This window comes from Phaethon lepturus, unplaced genomic scaffold (assembly GCF_000687285.1).
Source record: "Phaethon lepturus isolate BGI_N335 unplaced genomic scaffold, ASM68728v1 scaffold41997, whole genome shotgun sequence".
Lineage (NCBI taxonomy): Eukaryota > Metazoa > Chordata > Aves > Phaethontiformes > Phaethontidae > Phaethon > Phaethon lepturus.
In genome coordinates this window covers 6007-23100 of record NW_010554793.1, presented here as the reverse complement: position 1 = coordinate 23100, position 17094 = coordinate 6007, and the positions used below count along the sequence as shown (strand labels likewise).

The following is a 17094-nucleotide window of genomic DNA, read 5'->3' as shown; positions in this document are numbered from 1 at the left end:
TTCCTGCATTTTGTAATATAATTTTCTCCTCTCCCTAGTTGGCACAGTCTGTAATTGATCTGAATAACCAAATGCAGCAGAAGGACAAAGAGATGCAGATGAATGAAGCAAAGTGAGTTGGAACTGTTTTGTCTGTGTGGTTGGTATGAGACCTAGACTTCTGGTTGAGTTATTTATTAGTGTTATAATACTCTCTAGGAGTCCTAGCCATGGGCTAAAAATTCCTACATTAGGCATTGTACAAATAGCACAACGGTGGGTGGTATAGGTCCCAAAGGAGATCCTCATTGTTTTGTATATTTTGTTGCCGTTCCAGAATTGCAGAGTATTTGCAAAAGATCTCTGAACTGGAGACAGAGTGCCAGGAATTGCGTAGCAAACTGCAAGACCTTGAGCGAGCTAATCAGACACTGAAAGATGAATATGATGCTCTCCAGATCACCTTCAATGCCTTGGAGGAGAAACTGAGGAAAACTACTGAAGACAACCAGGAGCTGGTCTCACGTTGGATGGCAGAGAAAGCACAAGAAGCCAATCGTTTGAATGCAGAAAATGAAAAGGATTCAAGGTGAGACTGATGACCTTTATTTGATAAACTACTTCCCAATATATTTTTTTGAATACTTACGAGTGCATAGGATAAAACCAGATTTGGTATTCTTGCACAACACAATGAGAATCCAGAACTTTGTGTTCCTCCTTGTGGCCAACACAGAGGGATGCTTTGTGAAAACATTCCTGTCATTTAAATGAAAAAAACATGTTCTTTTGTTTCTTTTGAACAACATTTAACTATGGCCTAAAGATCATAAATCAGATAGAAACTGGGGTTATTTGCTGATATTAGATTTGGACTTCTCCTGTTCATATCGCATCTTGGTATTACTCCTAGTTTTATCCTTTTTTTGACTTAACCAATTTAAGTGTATTTTGCATTCTGCTAAAATGAGAAGCTGCCATGAAACTGAATTATGTGAACTATGTATAACTTGCATAAATAAGTTTGTACTCTTTTCCTTGCGAAATAATAATTATTCTTCTGAATTGTTTCAGTTTACTTGCCAACTAACAATACTTGGAGACCAAGAGCTATAAGACAAGTTTCATAGTACTTGTCAGTTTCGTATTGTTTTTACTAACATAATCATTGTTCTTGCACTCCAAGCAAATCCGCATTCATATGGGTCATAAAGGGCCATAGGTACACTTTGCCGTAATGCCTCACTCAGTTGATCTTGTCCTTCGCTATTCACAGTGAGAAAACTGCTATCTCGAAAAGCAGGGTAAGATTGGGGCAGTGGTCTGATTTTTTTTTTTTAATCTTATGAAGGCCATCAAAACTGTGCAGGGTAACCTCTGGAATGGGATTAAGGAAGTTTTTTAAAAAAAAACAAACTTGTTTTCCTTTTCTTAGGAGACGACAAGCCAGGCTGCAGAAGGAGCTAGCAGAAGCTGCCAAAGAACCCCTGCCTGTTGAACCGTAAGCAGTCTTGATTTACTGAATCTCCTTCATCACTTCATGCTTCAGTTTTATGCAGATGCATGATAAATAGTATGTTTGGTATTTCTAAATTTGGTGATGTAGAGGAGTGTTGAAACTTTGGTGCAAAGTCAAAAATACACAGTAATTCTCCTTACTTGAACTTCCAGAAGAAGGATTTCTGTTATGACTGAACATAGATGCTTGGACTGAAAGTCCTAAGAATGGTTCATACAGTGAATATATATTATCTCTGCATAAAAACATTTATGTTGTGCCTTTCGTCTTTAAAATAGTTCTTTAATCGTGGAACAATACACTCTTGAGGTGCCTACATTTTTAAGTGTTAGACTACAAATAGCTATGATGAAGGGTTTCCTGTAGGAACAGGTACTGAGTGAGTTAGGGTGGGTGGAAGTATATCGATCACTTCCATACTGGGAAAGATTTATTCTGTAGGAAAAAAATAGGTAAGTGTGCAGTAACTCTTCCTGGCAAGCCAGAGATAAATATCTCTAGTCTGTTGTTCTTTTCAGCAGCAGCACATGGATATTTGCTGCTGTGTTTACTCCTGGGTGGTATTTAGTCAGCTGACTGAAGTGGGCAGCTGATGGTATAGGTGCTTTGCACCAGGCTGATAAGGTTATTGGCACTTGTATTAGCCAAATCCAGAAAAAACTACACCTGCTGCATTGTGCTGGAAACAGCTGAGACAGTCCTTGGAGCACAGTGCCAGAGCGCTGTGCAGGCTTTTTCTTGATATCTTATCTTTGTATTTGCATCGTGTAATCACATTAGGTCTCTGTGCTGTGTGTCCTTGCACATTATAGAAGCAATGTATCCTCTCTGGAAGGGGGCCCATGCAAAAGTCTGGGGTATGTAGGAAGAGCTTGTATAAGGGGAATATAAGAGCTTGTAGCATTTGAAAGGAAAATTGAAACTGCAATTAACAATACAACTAGTTAGCACAATTTGCTTTGCTTTTTTTTATAAAAAAGTTTAAATGCTTCCATTCCCTTAGCTTATTGAGATGTGACTCTCCATGACAAGATTACTGCTGACCTCTGTGTCATAGGCCAGTGGACAGTCCCCAGCCAGAGGACAGACAGTCTTCCCAGCTCATAAGAATAGTGATATCCCTTTTGTCCACGTTATTTGCTGTAAATACACACAGCATATCTTAAATTATTACACTCTTCAATAAATAATGTTGCGCTGAGAGGGGAAACACACATGTAATATCTGTGGCCACTTTCCCTGTTAAGCTTCTGCTCCATTACCCAAAGCGAGACCTTCCTATCTTAGAGCTGAGCTCAGAGGCAGCTGTAGCACAACGGCTTGAATATTTCACTTCCTGTTGTGATGAAGATGATGGTGTCAGTGTTTCATAAATAATTTCATATGAGACCCTGAGAACTTAAAAAGAACCCTGTTTAAAAAAAAAAAAATCTAGAAAATAGTTGCTTCTGTAAATTACTTAAACTCCGATTCACAGATCTTTTTGATTCCTTTTTGATTTCGTAATTTTTAGAGGGTTTGCATTGTATAAATGTGCTGCTTACTGAAGGGGAAAATAGCAGCATTTCAAGGAGTGTGCCCTGGTGTTTATATTCCCTTCAAAAATATGTTAACATGGGAAGTTTTTTTTGCTACATAAAATTTGAATAGCTCAAACTTCTGATTAAAAAAAAAAATCAACAGAACTTGATACTGTTTTATTCAAATATCAGCCTGATACTTTCAATCAGAGTATGGGTTTTCTGTAGCCTTTTCATATATACTGTCCCCCAAAACCTCAGAACTTAAAAGTGCAGCTATGTTCTGAAAGGAGACATTAAAAATGGTCCTATCCTCTTAATTCTTTTGCAGCTGAGTGTATCTGATGGCAGCAATTGGTTTATTTGTACTTAAATGCTGAATTTAAACTTCCTCTTCAGTCAAATGGCATCAGGTTGATAGAGTGTGTTTAAAAATAGTTTGTCCTGCCAAATCAGCAGTGGAGGAAAAATCATCATTGAAGGAAAAAATATTAGATTGCCAGAGCCCATGATGACTAATGGAGAAAAACCTTTTAGCATCAGCTGAGTAGTTTAGCTGGATTAATGTATGGTATATGTATTGGAACCTCACGCTTCTGTTTGGTTGTGCACCAACACTTTAATGAAGTGGACCAAAACATCCCTTGTACTTAATGGAGCAGCACCTGAAGTACCACAGTATAGAAAGTATCCAGATGTCTTTAATGTGGATGAAGAAGGAAAATTCACACTCTTGTGTGCTTTTTAAATACTTCCTTGTTTTGGAACAGCAAAAAAGGTGCTGTGAAAATAGGATATCACCTATAATTGGGGTTGCAATAACTCATGCTTTTGCTGTTCTGTAACTGTTCCAGCAAATACAGTTCACTCTAGCAAAGTCTTGCTCAGATGTGAAAGGTCTTTATAATGCTGCATGTAGTGCTGCAAGCTGAAATATAATGCCTGTAGTAAAGACAATATGGAAAGGATGCCTGTCAACATAAATGTGGTGGTGGTGGGGAATCCAACCCTGTTGTCAGTGAAGAGTGTAATTGGCAGCTGGAAAGAAAAAAATTTAGGTGCTGCATGTACTTCTTTTCAGACATTGTATGTTGAATGTAGCATTTCTGGCTGTGACAGCTAGATCCGTGTTTGTGTTGTCTCAATCTACCTACATGTTACTACAGCTAAATAAACCTAGGTGTGGGTTGGGCGCGGACACTGACAGACACCGGAACAGTGTCGTCCATTTAGTTCCTATACATCAGTGAGTAGTTTCCATAGGATGCTCTGGCTGATTGAAAATGAAGTGTTTTCTGTCACTTCAGCAGGGATGATGATATTGAAGTGCTTGCAGATGAAACCTCTGACACAGCTGAGGAGACATCTCCAGTGCGAGCTGTCAGCCGAACATCCAGGTTTGTAGACCAAGAGAGTTTTGTACCACGTCACTGAGGAAGAACAAGGGGTATAAGAGAGCTGGAACAATGTTGGGAATGTTACATAGGGTTTTTACCTGCCTTTAACTGGAACACAGTTTAGCACTTCCACCAGAGCAGTATGAAACTCATGTGCTCTGTTTTCTGTTACCATGCTTTAGATACGCTGTTTTTCCTTTGCTGTTTTAATTAAGTTAGTGTCTGAAAAAATCTGTGTTTAATCTTAAAAAGAAAGGTTTAAAATCAAAATAGTCAATAACATGGGTATTACAGTGCCTGTTGTATTATGCCTCAGTTATTGTACAAGACATCAATGTGACTTTGCAAATAGCTGGGTTTGTGTTTTTTTTTTTAATCTTCACCTAGATTAAATGCATCTTTTTCTTCCCCTCAAATACTAGTGAGTGGAAAGTAAGAGGTTGTTACATGAGAGAACGGATTAATTTGGTTGAAACTTCAGACTTGGCAGACTGTTTATATCTAAACCCAGTAAATCACAGGGTGGAGGTTGAGGGGAAATTAAAGAAACTTCACTCGCAGATTATGTTCTGAGTTGTAGTTACTGGTGACTTTTGAACTGATGCCTGCCTTTGGTGTTTTCGGTCTTCGGACTGGGTCTGCAGGGGAGGGAGTCTTTCCAGAGACTTGTTGCTGTGAAATGTATTTGTATTGATCTTTCTGTGGAGAAGCTATTCACAAGGTTTAAACCTGTCCTCCCCTCCTTCAGTAAGCGACTCTCCCAGCCAGCTGGAGGCCTTCTGGACTCTATCAGTAATATCTTTGGGTAGGTTAGAACACTTTCACCTCTTTGTTTTGTATATTGGTTTCAATGTACACCAAAATCTTGGTGATGCAGGGAATACGAACAAATAACTTCAGCCTTTCTTCTAGCTTCTGCCTTTTTTTCTTTTTTGTTCTCCTCAACTTCCTGTTTCTTCCATCTTGCCGTGTGCTGACCTCTGACCTTTCCCTCCAGTCTGTCTGAGTCTCCCCTTTTGGGACATCAATCTTCTGATGCTGCCAGGTGAAAACATTATCCGCTCTTAGTCCAGCATGTGAATGTATTCCATTGAAGTAACATGGAACCCAGCTGTGTTATCCTGATTAGATTTCAGATGTTGATAACACTGGTTAGAAACTGTCTACAGTTAGAGAGGCAATGAGCCCCTCTGTGCGGAGAGAATACATGGGGTTTGCTCTTGCTTTCAACTGCACTTTGCTCCTTTAATAGGGTGATTTAAAATAAGTTGTTGGGTTCTGTGCTTAGTATCCAGAGTGGAGCCAATCCTTCTAAGAAAAGCTCTGCATTAGATGCACAGTCTTGGCTTAAGTGGTGCAGCCCGAGCTTTTGAATGGAGCATTTTGCTGCCTGGGATGTAGCGCTGCAATGGTATTGAGTCTCCCCTAGCCATAGTGACGGACTTGCAGTCTCTCCAGCTGAACTCAGCTGCAGTCATTCCTATGTTTCTCTTTCCTATTAAAAAACAAATGATTGCTCGAAAATGAGGTCAGTAATCAGTTCAGGTAACTTATCTGGCGTACTATGAAATCTCTAAAGCCACAAGTGGATGTAGTGTTACATGACAAATGTAATTTTTGAAAGATGGGATAAAAGAAAGTGGAAAAACTCCTTCCCCCATTTTTTAATCACTGTACAGTGTAGTTAAGTGACAGGTACAGATCTGGATGAACACAAGAGAAACAGCGTTCACTTCTCATTTTAAAATATTTCTGCTTTGTTTCGTCTCAGGAGGCGTTCTTTGTCCTCATTCCCTGCTCCCCAGGATAATATAGAGCCACATCCAGGTGCCAGTAAAGAAGTGAGAGTGCCCACTACTGCCATATGTGTCTTTGTAAGTATAGAAAGAATTACCAACTTTTACCATTCCCTTTACTGTATTTGGAGGAAGTGAACCCTATCTGTGTGGGAAGTGATCTGAAACTTTCTATTAACATTGCCAAACAAGAAGGAATTCTTGATTTAGTAGCATAGTTCATCACATTTAATTCTTAGCCCAAATGCTTCTCAGAGCCAGTGTGCTTGATGTCTGTCTTGCTGAGGTCAATGATGACTAGTAAAAGGTCTGAGGGCACAGGGGAATTACACTCCATTACCCTCTTGGCTCCCAGCAGTCCCTGTTCTGTCATGCCGTAGTAGGGCTATGACTGAGGAAAAGATTGCTGACAGTTTGGGATTAATTCAGTTCCAGTTCTCCACAGTGAAGGGAGTTGTGGCACTGGATGTCATCCAACAGAACTGGTTAAGAGGAGCTTGTGGTAGTGGGGTGTCTTCATTTGTTGTGTGTGATCTAAAGTTTTCAAGCTGAGACCTCCTTTATGTGTTGTTTTGGCCTCACAAGGCCAAACTTAAACTTCTGTGAAGGGCATCGCCTTCTGAATGAAAGATATCGTGGTACATTGTCTTGTAACGCAGCTACTTGTTTTAACATTCCTCTTGAGCTTTCTCAGGCACTCCAAATCTGGATATGAATATTTCACAGATCTGAAACTACTTCTGTTTTTCACCCAGACTAACAGAGTGGCTCACTGCAGCATGGAGGCTTGTGTATTCCTAGCCTGCCCTGTCACCATCTTCTCTAGTGGCTGTCGTAGGGTGGAGGCAGTGGCAATGTTACCTGAAGTGAGAACAGGGTCATAACTTAAGTGACAGCCTGGCTTGAATAGGGAGCATCAGAGGAGGTATTCATGGCTTCGGTATGTGTTGTGACATCTCCCCTCCTCTAACTATGTACAGCAAGCACAGTTGATCAACAGATGTCAATCCTGGCTAATTTAATGATAAAAGGTATTATGAAGCTATATATGTGAGGTTTTCAAGAGCCATGTGAGAGCTTATGTTGTTTTCGCCTTTCACTTGATCTTCTGTAATGTCATCTGAACTTCCAAGAGCAGCGCAGCCTGTCTTCCCAATATGGAGGGGCAAACCACAGTAGATGATGCTGACCCCTAGTCTTGGAAATGTGGGGAGTGCTGCCCCATTCCCAATTCCCCATCTTGCAGCAGGAGTAGGAACAGCTGCATAGTAAGCCTGTCAGACTGTGGCAGTATGGAGGTGATGTATGGTTAGCACTGCAATATTAGAAGGAAAAAGTCCCACCTCATTTCATGGGAATCCATATGTTCCTTCTGGAGATATGTGTTGTGTTCTAGCTCGTGTTTAGAGCCCAGGCAGGGTGTGAGGACGTGTCCAGTTCCAGCAGAACATTCCAGGAATGAACTGGCGCTCTGTGCCAGAGGTTTGGCAGGTACAGGGAGCGTCTGGGCTTCCTTCTGGAGAGATGAGTCGAACAGGCTTAGGAAGGAGCAGAAGGTAGTCACTTCATTGAGCATGGTTTCTAGGCAAGACCTTTGTCCAGTTTTGTTCTGAATGGCTCTTCCACACTTGCAGAAAGATCAGATTTGAAGTGTGATGACCCTTAAATATGAGCTGGCAGACAACTGTTCAAGCAACAAGTACCAGAAAAATAAAAGTTTCCAGAAAAACTGCTTTCAAAAGAGCAGTTAGTGAAAATACTTAAAAAAGAATGCAGGAAATGAATTAAGAATGTGGTACTAATAGTGTGTAGGTAAGTAGTATAAAGACATGAAATTAACAGGGGAGAAAAAAGGAAGGAATTTTTAAATTCTCAGAGGTTTTAAAAGGTTAAGAATCACTATTAAGTAGCCAACTCAAGCTTCAAAACATTAAGCTGTGAGAAAGCAGAGATCACTGCATGTGCAGATAGGAACCACAGTTTAAGCCCAGGTTCTCAGTGAGAGAAGGTGCTGTTCCAAGTCACAATTGCGCTGGTACTACTTCATCACCAATATAGAGTAGCATTATCACAATACAGTAAATGAATGCAGTTAATCTGTTACGCTGTTTTCTAGCAGACTTTCAGGCCTGACTTGAGTGTTCTGTGGTTGCATGAACTGATTGGATGATGTTCCATGGCTGGCTCTAAATGGAGGAATGAAAAGTTAGTTTCCTTCTACAGGATATCACCTGTTAATGTTTTCTGTCCTTTCCTTAATGTTTTTCTGGTGTAACTTAAAAGCTTGAATGTATAAAGCCTAAACTTTTGAAGTATTGTAGGGCTCCTGGCAGTTTACTATGACTGTTGATTCCTTGCTAGTGTTTTTCTTTATATGCTTTTGGTTTTTTCCTTTAGAGAAGGATCATCCTTTTTGCTTGCTCTGTACACCATCAACTGTAGTAGAGTTTCAGTCTGTGGCTTTGTTTTCTATGTAGCGCTGAAAGTTCTACAGCTGTGGTTCTGTATAACCTTTAAGTACTATACCTTTCTAATCTGTGAGTTTTGGCTCTATCCTAATTCCGATTTGGGTGGCTGTTCTGTTCCTTCCACTCCTCAGGATGCACACGATGGGGAGGTGAATGCAGTGCAGTTCAGCCCTGGCTCCCGGTTACTAGCAACAGGAGGCATGGACCGGAGGGTTAAGCTTTGGGAAGTCTTGGGAGGTAAACTTTTTTGCTTTGGGGTATGGTGGGATGCTGAACAAACTCATATTATAGTTTACTTTGTGTTGGCTTCTGTTCTAATCTATTGCTTAAGTTTTGTTCGTCTTTCTCTGTGCAGATAGGTGTGAGCCCAAAGGTTCCCTCTCTGGTAGTAATGCTGGGATTACAAGCATAGAATTTGATAGTGCTGTGAGTATCTGTGCAATATTCGCTGTTTGTGATTGGGAATAAATTAATTGAATTATGTTGTGCTCTATCAATTTCCATTCTAACACTTTGAAAAGTTACCTAAGAAATGAGTTAAAATACTGCAGAGAGTAACTGCAAGTAGTTAACAGTTTTACAAAGGAACTTTATTTGATATGCTGCAGTCTATAATTCTCATCTTTGCTTTACAAATCAGAAGATGATGTGCAGCTCAGACATTGGCTGTTATGGGCTATTATGATAAAATTACATTAAAATATACTCTGCTTTGTCTAAAGTAGGAAATTAGTCTTTACCTTCCCATTAAAGCTGGTATAACAGCACAAAAGAAGCAAATATACTGAAGCTTTATTTCTGTGAAGCTTATTTCCGTAACTGCTCTGCTGAGGTCTGTGATGAATAGTAAAAGGTCTGATTATCCTATGACTTGCACTTCCATGACCTTTTCTCCCAGCAATTTCTCACTGGTCATGGCACAGTAATGGTGTGGCTGGCAGAGTGTTTGCTGACAGCTTGTGATGTGTTCAGTTCATGTTAACCTGAAGTATCGGAGACATGACTGTGATCAGCATCCAACAGTCCTACTTGAAGGAGTTGGGGGTCTTGGATTGTTACAACTGGACATGTGATCTGACTTTTCTGCTGAGACCTCTCCCGTAACACAATACTCTACTGCATAGACAGTAGACCAAAGCTGACACTTCTTCCATTTGACGATTCTATGTGCGAAACTATTGATACAGACCCAAAAGGATCCTTCCTTTGGACACGGACGAGCTCATTAGAGATTTGCTATCACTGTTAATCTGCAGGAGAATCTAGTTCTGATTTTTTGCAAGTTGCTTGAACACATTTGAGGTGAGAACTGCCTGAGGTGAGATGCTAATGGGCTCTAAAGGATTTAGGAGACAGGAGTGCAAACATGAATCTTATGGTGACCATTCTCCATCATGGATGACTTGGAGGAGCCCAAAGCCATGAGCAAGTCAATTTATCTCTCCATTTACAGATGTAGTTTTTGGAATCTTAGTTATAAATGCTAGAATTGTAATGCAAATTGCAAGAATTGGACGAATTCCACTCTGAGACCTACCTAAGCTGTAGGGGTAGATGATGCAGAGGTTTTTCCCTGTGAAAAATAAAAAAAGGGACCCCCCCCCCCACAATAGACAAGGGTAAACTAGTACCCAGTTCCTCACTGCAGCATCTGGGGGCAGAAAGGGAAGGAGGATGTCCTTTCTGATCTGGTTATTATTACTCCTTTTATCTGTTGTTATGAGTCTACGAATCACTGTCACATTTTGGTGAGAAGAAAAAGCCATAGCCTTTTTGAGAGCTGTTATGCTAGCTTTCGTTACTGGTATGTGCTACTGACTTTTTTGTTTTGATTTTGTGTTTGGTTTTTTTTTCCCTTGGCAATGCAGTACTAATATGGTTTTAATGATTTATTGGAAATACTTTTGAGTTTAATTTGCATATCGACTTGCAGAAGTAGTTTTAAATTTATCTTGTGTTCACAGGGTTCTTACCTCTTAGCAGCTTCAAATGACTTTGCCAGTAGAATCTGGACAGTTGATGACAATCGATTACGGGTGAGTCTTTTGAAGGCAAAGCAGTGCCCAGGCTGCTTATGTCCTCTATTTCCAGTTTTGTCTAATGGGGACACAGCAATCTTGAAAGTTGAGCATTTACAAACACTTTCAATAATTCATTTTGTTAAGAGGATCTTTATTTCTCTTAAGGATCTTCACAGGAAGACCTAAAATACAGTATTGGGATCTGCACAGCCTTGCAGGAAGTTTCAGTTACTGCAGATTTTCACAATACAGCCCCACCCCGCTAGCAAAACTTTGCCGTGTAAACCCAATACACTTTTGCATCCCCCTCTGGAGATTTAAATGCTTCTGATAGTATATGGAGAACCATTTCAATGTTTTAGCCTCAATCCAAGGAGAGGTCTGCTGAAGAAGTGTTTGCAGAAGGTGGGGCGATGGTGGGGGAGGGAAGGTGTCTGTTTTAAGTCAGGAGCAGCATTCTTGAAAAGGAGTCCTTTGCCTAGCTGTTAAAGGCAGCAAGCCTAAAAGTGCTTTATTCTCGTTGTCTTTTGAAAGATTCCTCCTCTCCTCCCAACTCCTCTGTACTCACGTTCTTCTCCAAGTGCTTGCTCTAGTTTAAAGAAAGATTCACCTCTGACCAAAATAAAAGTTTCTTTTCAGTTTTCCAAGCGTTTTTTTTAATTGTCATTCCTACGTACACTTTTTCTTCAATTTTTTGTTTTAGGAAGATACTACTTCGTTCTGAATCTTCTGACATTTCACATGTCAGTTATAAGCTACAGTTGCTTGTAATTCACTGGGTAGTTCTCAGCGTGGAGATGTCAGGTCTCAGTTAAAGTGAAGAATATCGGTTCTTTTGCAGCTTCTGTTTGGCTACAAAACCTACTATTGGATGTCAGTTGTAGTGAAAAAAGTTTAGCAGGCTATAGATAACTCACTACAAGAAGTTAGTTATCCCTTCAAACATCCATCTGGCTTCACGTTATCTTCCTGTAATTTTTTGATGTCCTTGGTGACTAGCAACTTTGGGCAAGTGTATTCATTGTTTGCTGAGATAATAGTGCATTCTTTGTTTTGAGTGTGAGTGGTACAGATTTTGTCATGGCTTGCACGTGAGCAGGAGGCAGTGAAGCTGAAATCATGGTAAATGATAACCAAACTCCTTCCTTAAATGCAAATACCTATACATAATGACTATGCAGCAAGAACAGAGATGCAGTGAAAGTTTAGATCCTTTCTGGGGTTTGTGTCCCTTCTTAAGACTAAGTAGTCTTTATGGGATGATCTATTCTTTCAGAGTTTGTGTTGTATTTTGTAAGCCCTGGTTGCTTTGTGTAATTTGATAGTCCTTTGAGTATTTAAAAAAAAAATAACTGTACAACAAAGATTTCTCTCTTGTTTTTCCCAATTCTTACTTTAGTCGTTCATTATCTGTTTTGTGATTTAGTATGTAAATGTTCAGTAGTTTGAAGTGAATGGGGTTCATATTCTTCTCAGCCCCACAGAGCTTCCCCCTGCAATGGATGAAAACAAAAGCAGTTACAGAAACTGCTGCAGGTTTCTGAAATCTCTGCTTGTCTTGGCTTTCAGGCTTGAAAATGTAACAACAGTGGAGACTAGATACCCTGTGGTATCCATGAGAGAAGCTCATTGTAAAAACCTGAAGGCATGATTTCAATTTTCAGCATGCTTTAACCCTTCCCCTCATCTCTCCTGCAAGGCTGTGTTGCAGTTACCATTTGTCCATGAAATGTAAGTGTATGGAGTGTTGAGGAAAGGAGCTTGCGGGTTCCCCGAGTAGCTAGAGAAGCTGCAGCCAAAGGTGACCTGTGTCTCCCAGCATCAGGCTGAACTCTGTGGTACTTAACGCTCCTACTTGGTGATAATCTCTGTTTAACTAGAATAGGTGCTTTTTTCTCCAAGCAATGCAGTAGATGTGCAAATTATGATTTAAAATTGTCTCTGTTAAGTTGTTAAATAGCAGAACTAGCAGGCTGCAAGGAAACTGAGCAAGTGGAACTGTGCAATTTTACCATGTAAATCTCTCTTCCTCAGCACACCCTGACAGGTCACAGTGGTAAAGTTCTGTCAGCCAAGTTCTTGCTGGACAATGCACGCATTGTTTCGGGAAGTCATGACCGGACCCTCAAGCTCTGGGACCTCCGCAGCAAAGTTTGTAAGGAAACCAAACTTCTGTCTTTAATGCATGTTCTGTGCTTCTACTGAATGTAAATGGAAGTCTGAATCAGCCAGATTATTTCGTCTTCTTGCTAGTCTAAAAAAGCAAAAACTAGCAGCCATCTTCTGTTTTGATTCAAGAAATCAGATTCTTTCTGCCTGTTACCTGAAATAAGAATAAGAAATCATGTGTGTGCAGGAAACACTGTTAATGCTATTAACAGCAACTGTGTTCTGTGAGCATTCTTTGTTTACCAGTCTGGGGGTGGGTATTTTAGTCTTCCACTAAAAACTTGGAGCCAGGTCAGAGTGTTTAACCCTGAGGTGGATGGAAATGTCTCTTGGAAATGTACCAAAAATTTCAACATCTCAAATGAAGGAAGTGCTAGCATACAGATTTTGGGGGGGAGAAATGCCTTATTTCCTTGGCTTTTCTCCTATTGATGGTTCTTAGACCTGTTTGCACTGAGAGAGAAGTTGCGATTCAAGGTTACCTTGATACCTGAACTGCAAACATAGGTCGAGGAGACAGTTTCATGTTGCTTAACAGTAGCAAATCATAGCTGTCTAAATACAAAGTGGAAGTAAAGCAGCTGTCATGGGAGCATTTGAAGGGATATTAGCCACAGCAAAGGAGATTGAGAAGGGCAGAGAGGTTGTTGACGACTTAAACTCTGTCTTAGAATAATCCTGACTTGTCTGCCCTGTGGCACTACTTGGACACTGTTCTGTGTGGCCACTGTGTGTGTGGTATACTGATTATTTTCTGTTTTTGTTTTCATCAGTTTGCACAGTATGAATTTCAGTGTGTCACTATTGGTTTATCCTTTTTAGGTATAAAAACAGTGTTTGCAGGATCTAGCTGCAATGACATCGTATGTACTGAGCAATGTGTCATGAGTGGACACTTTGATAAGAAAATTCGTTTCTGGGACATCAGGTAAAACTATTGTAAGAGAGCTTATAGTGTAGGTATAGTTACGGGATTGCTGTCAGAGTATAATCTGAACTAGGGAACTCCCTGAGCTTGGAAGCTGATGAGACTGTTTTAAGAGCTGCAGAAGGCCATTGAAAGAGACTTTTGTTACTACTTCTATTACTGTTCAGTATTACTGTTCAGTTTTTGGGGGTTGGGATTTTTTGGGGATGCCTTTTTTCTTTGGGTTTTTTTTTCCTGAAAAGGCAGTCTGCTTTCTTGTAAATATTTTGCATTGGTCAGTACTTGCCATTCTAGATCTTACCTAGTTTTTCAAAGGGTAGGGTTGTGAGGAAAGTAGTATCTGACTATTGGCTGGAAATATTATCCACAAAGTGAGATCTAGCTTCGGAACGAATCAAAATGTGAGAATAAACCAGTAATCCTTTTTCTCCTCTTCTTCCAACAAGTCAAAGTTTTGATCCAGTGGTTTGGCTTCTGGACCCTGGTTTACTCTTTCCTTTTTCTTTCTCTCTTCTTCTTTCCTTTCTGTCTTTAGGACTGAAAGCATAGTAAAAGAACTGGAGCTGCTTGGAAGAATCACAGCTCTCGACCTGAACTCAGAGCGAACAGAGCTTTTGACCTGTTCCCGTGATGATCTACTAAAGATCATTGATCTGCGGGTTGGTGCTGTCAAGCAGACATTCAGGTGAGTGTGTGCTCCACAAGAACATTTGGAATTTCAGAACTTTGGATTGCGGATTGCCCTCGGTGTTGGAGTGTGTTTCAGTATCTTCATGCAGAGAGCAGTCTCCCAACTTTTTTCCTGCATGGGTAGCAAAGTTCTCTAGAGTCTAACAGCACAGATCTGCTCTGGTGGATCTTTTCATTTACCTCTTTAAAGAAGATAGCTTGGCTTAGAAGTCTTTGGCCTAAAGGAAAGCATTTCCTCAGATGGGGTTGAGGGGAGGTGGTATGAGAAATGCAAATTGTGATAAAGGGGTACCAGAGCTTATTCTGAACCATGTAGAAATCCTTGCCATGCTCTTTAGTGAGAACCTGGAAGTCCATCTTCTTACAAATGAATTTTAGAGTTATCTGATTCTGCCTTTTCAGTGCCCAGGGATTCAAATGTGGCTCTGACTGGACGAGAGTTGTGTTCAGGTAAGGTCAGATATAAGCAAGACATCTGATAAGTCTTTCCCCAGCAGCAGTGAGTGATTTGTGATGCTTGGTTGTATTTTCCTCATTTACAGCTAGAAAAACTGAGGCAGGGTTTGTGATTTGTCCAAGGTTACTTCTTGGTCAAGACAAAGTATGTCTGTAGATGTTGATGCAATGTCTTTGAAACTTTCTGGTTTCAAAGCACTTTCACCTCTTAGTGTTAGCAGCTGGTAACACATGACTGTAAAAGACTGTTTAATACTGAGTTTCTTGCTTAGGAAGTTGAGGGTAGAATGATGGTTTGTGCCGATAAATTGCTGACTTGAAAATTGTTCTCTGCCTTCTGCACCTTCTCTGATCTCATAGCCCTGACGGTAACTATGTGGCTGCTGGTTCAGCTGATGGGGCCCTCTACATTTGGAATGTGCTCACTGGGAAATTGGAGAGGACACTTGCAAAGCATCATAGGTGAGAGGGGAAGCTGGCTGTATAATCAGAAGTGGGGATCTGGGTTATGAATCTTGCTGAGTTCTGAAAGAATTGTAGTTGCACAGCTTTGTGACTTATATTGGTGTGCAAGAATTTTTAATATTCATGGATTCGTGGCAGTATTCTCTAGACTGAACTAAGGTTAGGTTTGTTATTGTTCCATTTCTTAAACTGAGATACGATTCTAATAAAGTACACTTTTAATGTATTCTGAAGAAACTGTATCTCTCTTAGGCTTATTAAAAGTAGGGGTCTCCTGAGAGCTGGGAATGAAACCGCTTTTTCTTTGATAGTCAGAGTACTGTAATATTTCATTCCAATGTTAAGTGCTGTTGTAGACTTCAGGTTTTTTGTAAACTTATACCTGGCTTCCATTTCAGTTCTTCTATCAATGCAGTTGCGTGGTCACCAGCAGGTGCCCACGTGGTGAGTGTGGACAAAGGAAACAAGGCTGTCCTGTGGTCTGAGTTTTGACTGGATGGAGGGTGAAAGGCGGAGCATCCAGTACCTCTGTGGTGGTGCTGATCCGCGGCTGAACAGAATGGAGACCCAAGCCCAGATTCATCCTGAGCGGGGATATTAACATGCGCATGGGCTTCACTTTCCAGAGGAGAGTTCTAAAGCAATGGAGAAGGAGCCTGAGTCAGAGACTTCTTACAGCCATAACTGCACTGTGGCACTCGGACTCAGCAAGGGATTAGCTGTTCTGGATGGAGAATGCTACTTAGTCATGCCTTTACATGCAGTATCTATGCACCAAGTGGAGCTGAAGATACTAGAGGGATTCCTCACCAGACAGCTGTGCCAAATACCCTGTCACGCAAATGTATCTACAGCACTTCTGAGTTGGAAATGTTGGAAAGAAGTTACTGTGTCTGCTGACATTATACATGTCCTGTCTCCTGTGTTCTGTTCTTGTAGCCTAGTTCAGGCATGGGGTGAGAAGATCCTGAAATACGGACAGGTCCTAGGCAGTCTGAATGTTGGAACAGCTTTTAAAGAGTCTCCTGTGGCTCTGGCAGCTCTGCCTTTGAGTTACCGGCTCAATTCAGATCTGCTCTGATCCTGACACAGGTTTTGCAGCACTCATGTGAACTCTTTGTATCCGTTTCACCTGTCCGTAAGGAAATGGTCTGTTCTTCAGGACTTCTTGCATCCTTTTGTTGAAATGCCCTTCAGCAGCTTGGGTATCACAAAATAGGAGATTTTTAATCTTTTTATTCCACAGGCAATTTGGTTACTGGGTGTGAGGAGAGAGAAGTTCAACTTCTGCTGTGCTGCTGTGATAAGGAATGTAGTCATACTGTGACTTCAGTACCAGAATATAGATGTTTGGTCCTTTTTTCTGTTCATCCGTCCTGTCCTGGCGGCTGTCAGTAGAACACAGGGGAGCAGTGGGATTAAATCCCAAATCCATTCTTTTGGTGCTGGCAATTCCAGGCCACTTGCCCCCTTCTTGAGCACATGTGCAATATTCCTGTTTGCGCTGGAGCCCTCTCGTGCTACGGACTAGTGTCTTGTCTCTGTCCCTGTTGAAGCATCCAAAACCATGATGAGGCAGGGTGTGAGCTACCTGGCATAGCTTCATCCAGCCAAACCTTTCCACATAGTCTGGGCCTCAAGGCAAGCCACCAGCGTTTTATCGCCTTTTAATTTGCACTTTATTTT

The 17094-nt window shown here is 40.9% G+C and overlaps 1 protein-coding gene across 2 annotated transcripts in view; it reads left to right on the top strand.

Annotated features, from left to right (window-relative positions):
• Positions 1-16494, top strand: part of ATG16L1 (autophagy related 16-like 1 (S. cerevisiae)) — a 20532-nt gene extending 4038 nt beyond the window's left edge. The window contains exons 3-17 of one of the 2 annotated variants that reach the window (XM_010291963.1): positions 39-112; positions 317-568; positions 1415-1480; positions 4329-4415; positions 5164-5220; positions 6187-6289; positions 8811-8916; positions 9035-9105; positions 10644-10715; positions 12735-12855; positions 13692-13797; positions 14333-14482; positions 14890-14937; positions 15304-15405; positions 15807-16494. In XM_010291963.1, coding sequence (XP_010290265.1) covers positions 39-112; positions 317-568; positions 1415-1480; positions 4329-4415; positions 5164-5220; positions 6187-6289; positions 8811-8916; positions 9035-9105; positions 10644-10715; positions 12735-12855; positions 13692-13797; positions 14333-14482; positions 14890-14937; positions 15304-15405; positions 15807-15900 — 1509 coding nt within the window. In that variant the 3' untranslated portion in view covers positions 15901-16494. The remainder of the gene's footprint in view (positions 1-38; positions 113-316; positions 569-1414; positions 1481-4328; positions 4416-5163; positions 5221-6186; positions 6290-8810; positions 8917-9034; positions 9106-10643; positions 10716-12734; positions 12856-13691; positions 13798-14332; positions 14483-14889; positions 14938-15303; positions 15406-15806) is intronic. The other variant, XM_010291964.1, reaches the window with a different exon arrangement.
• Positions 16495-17094: the final 600 nt, after the last annotated feature.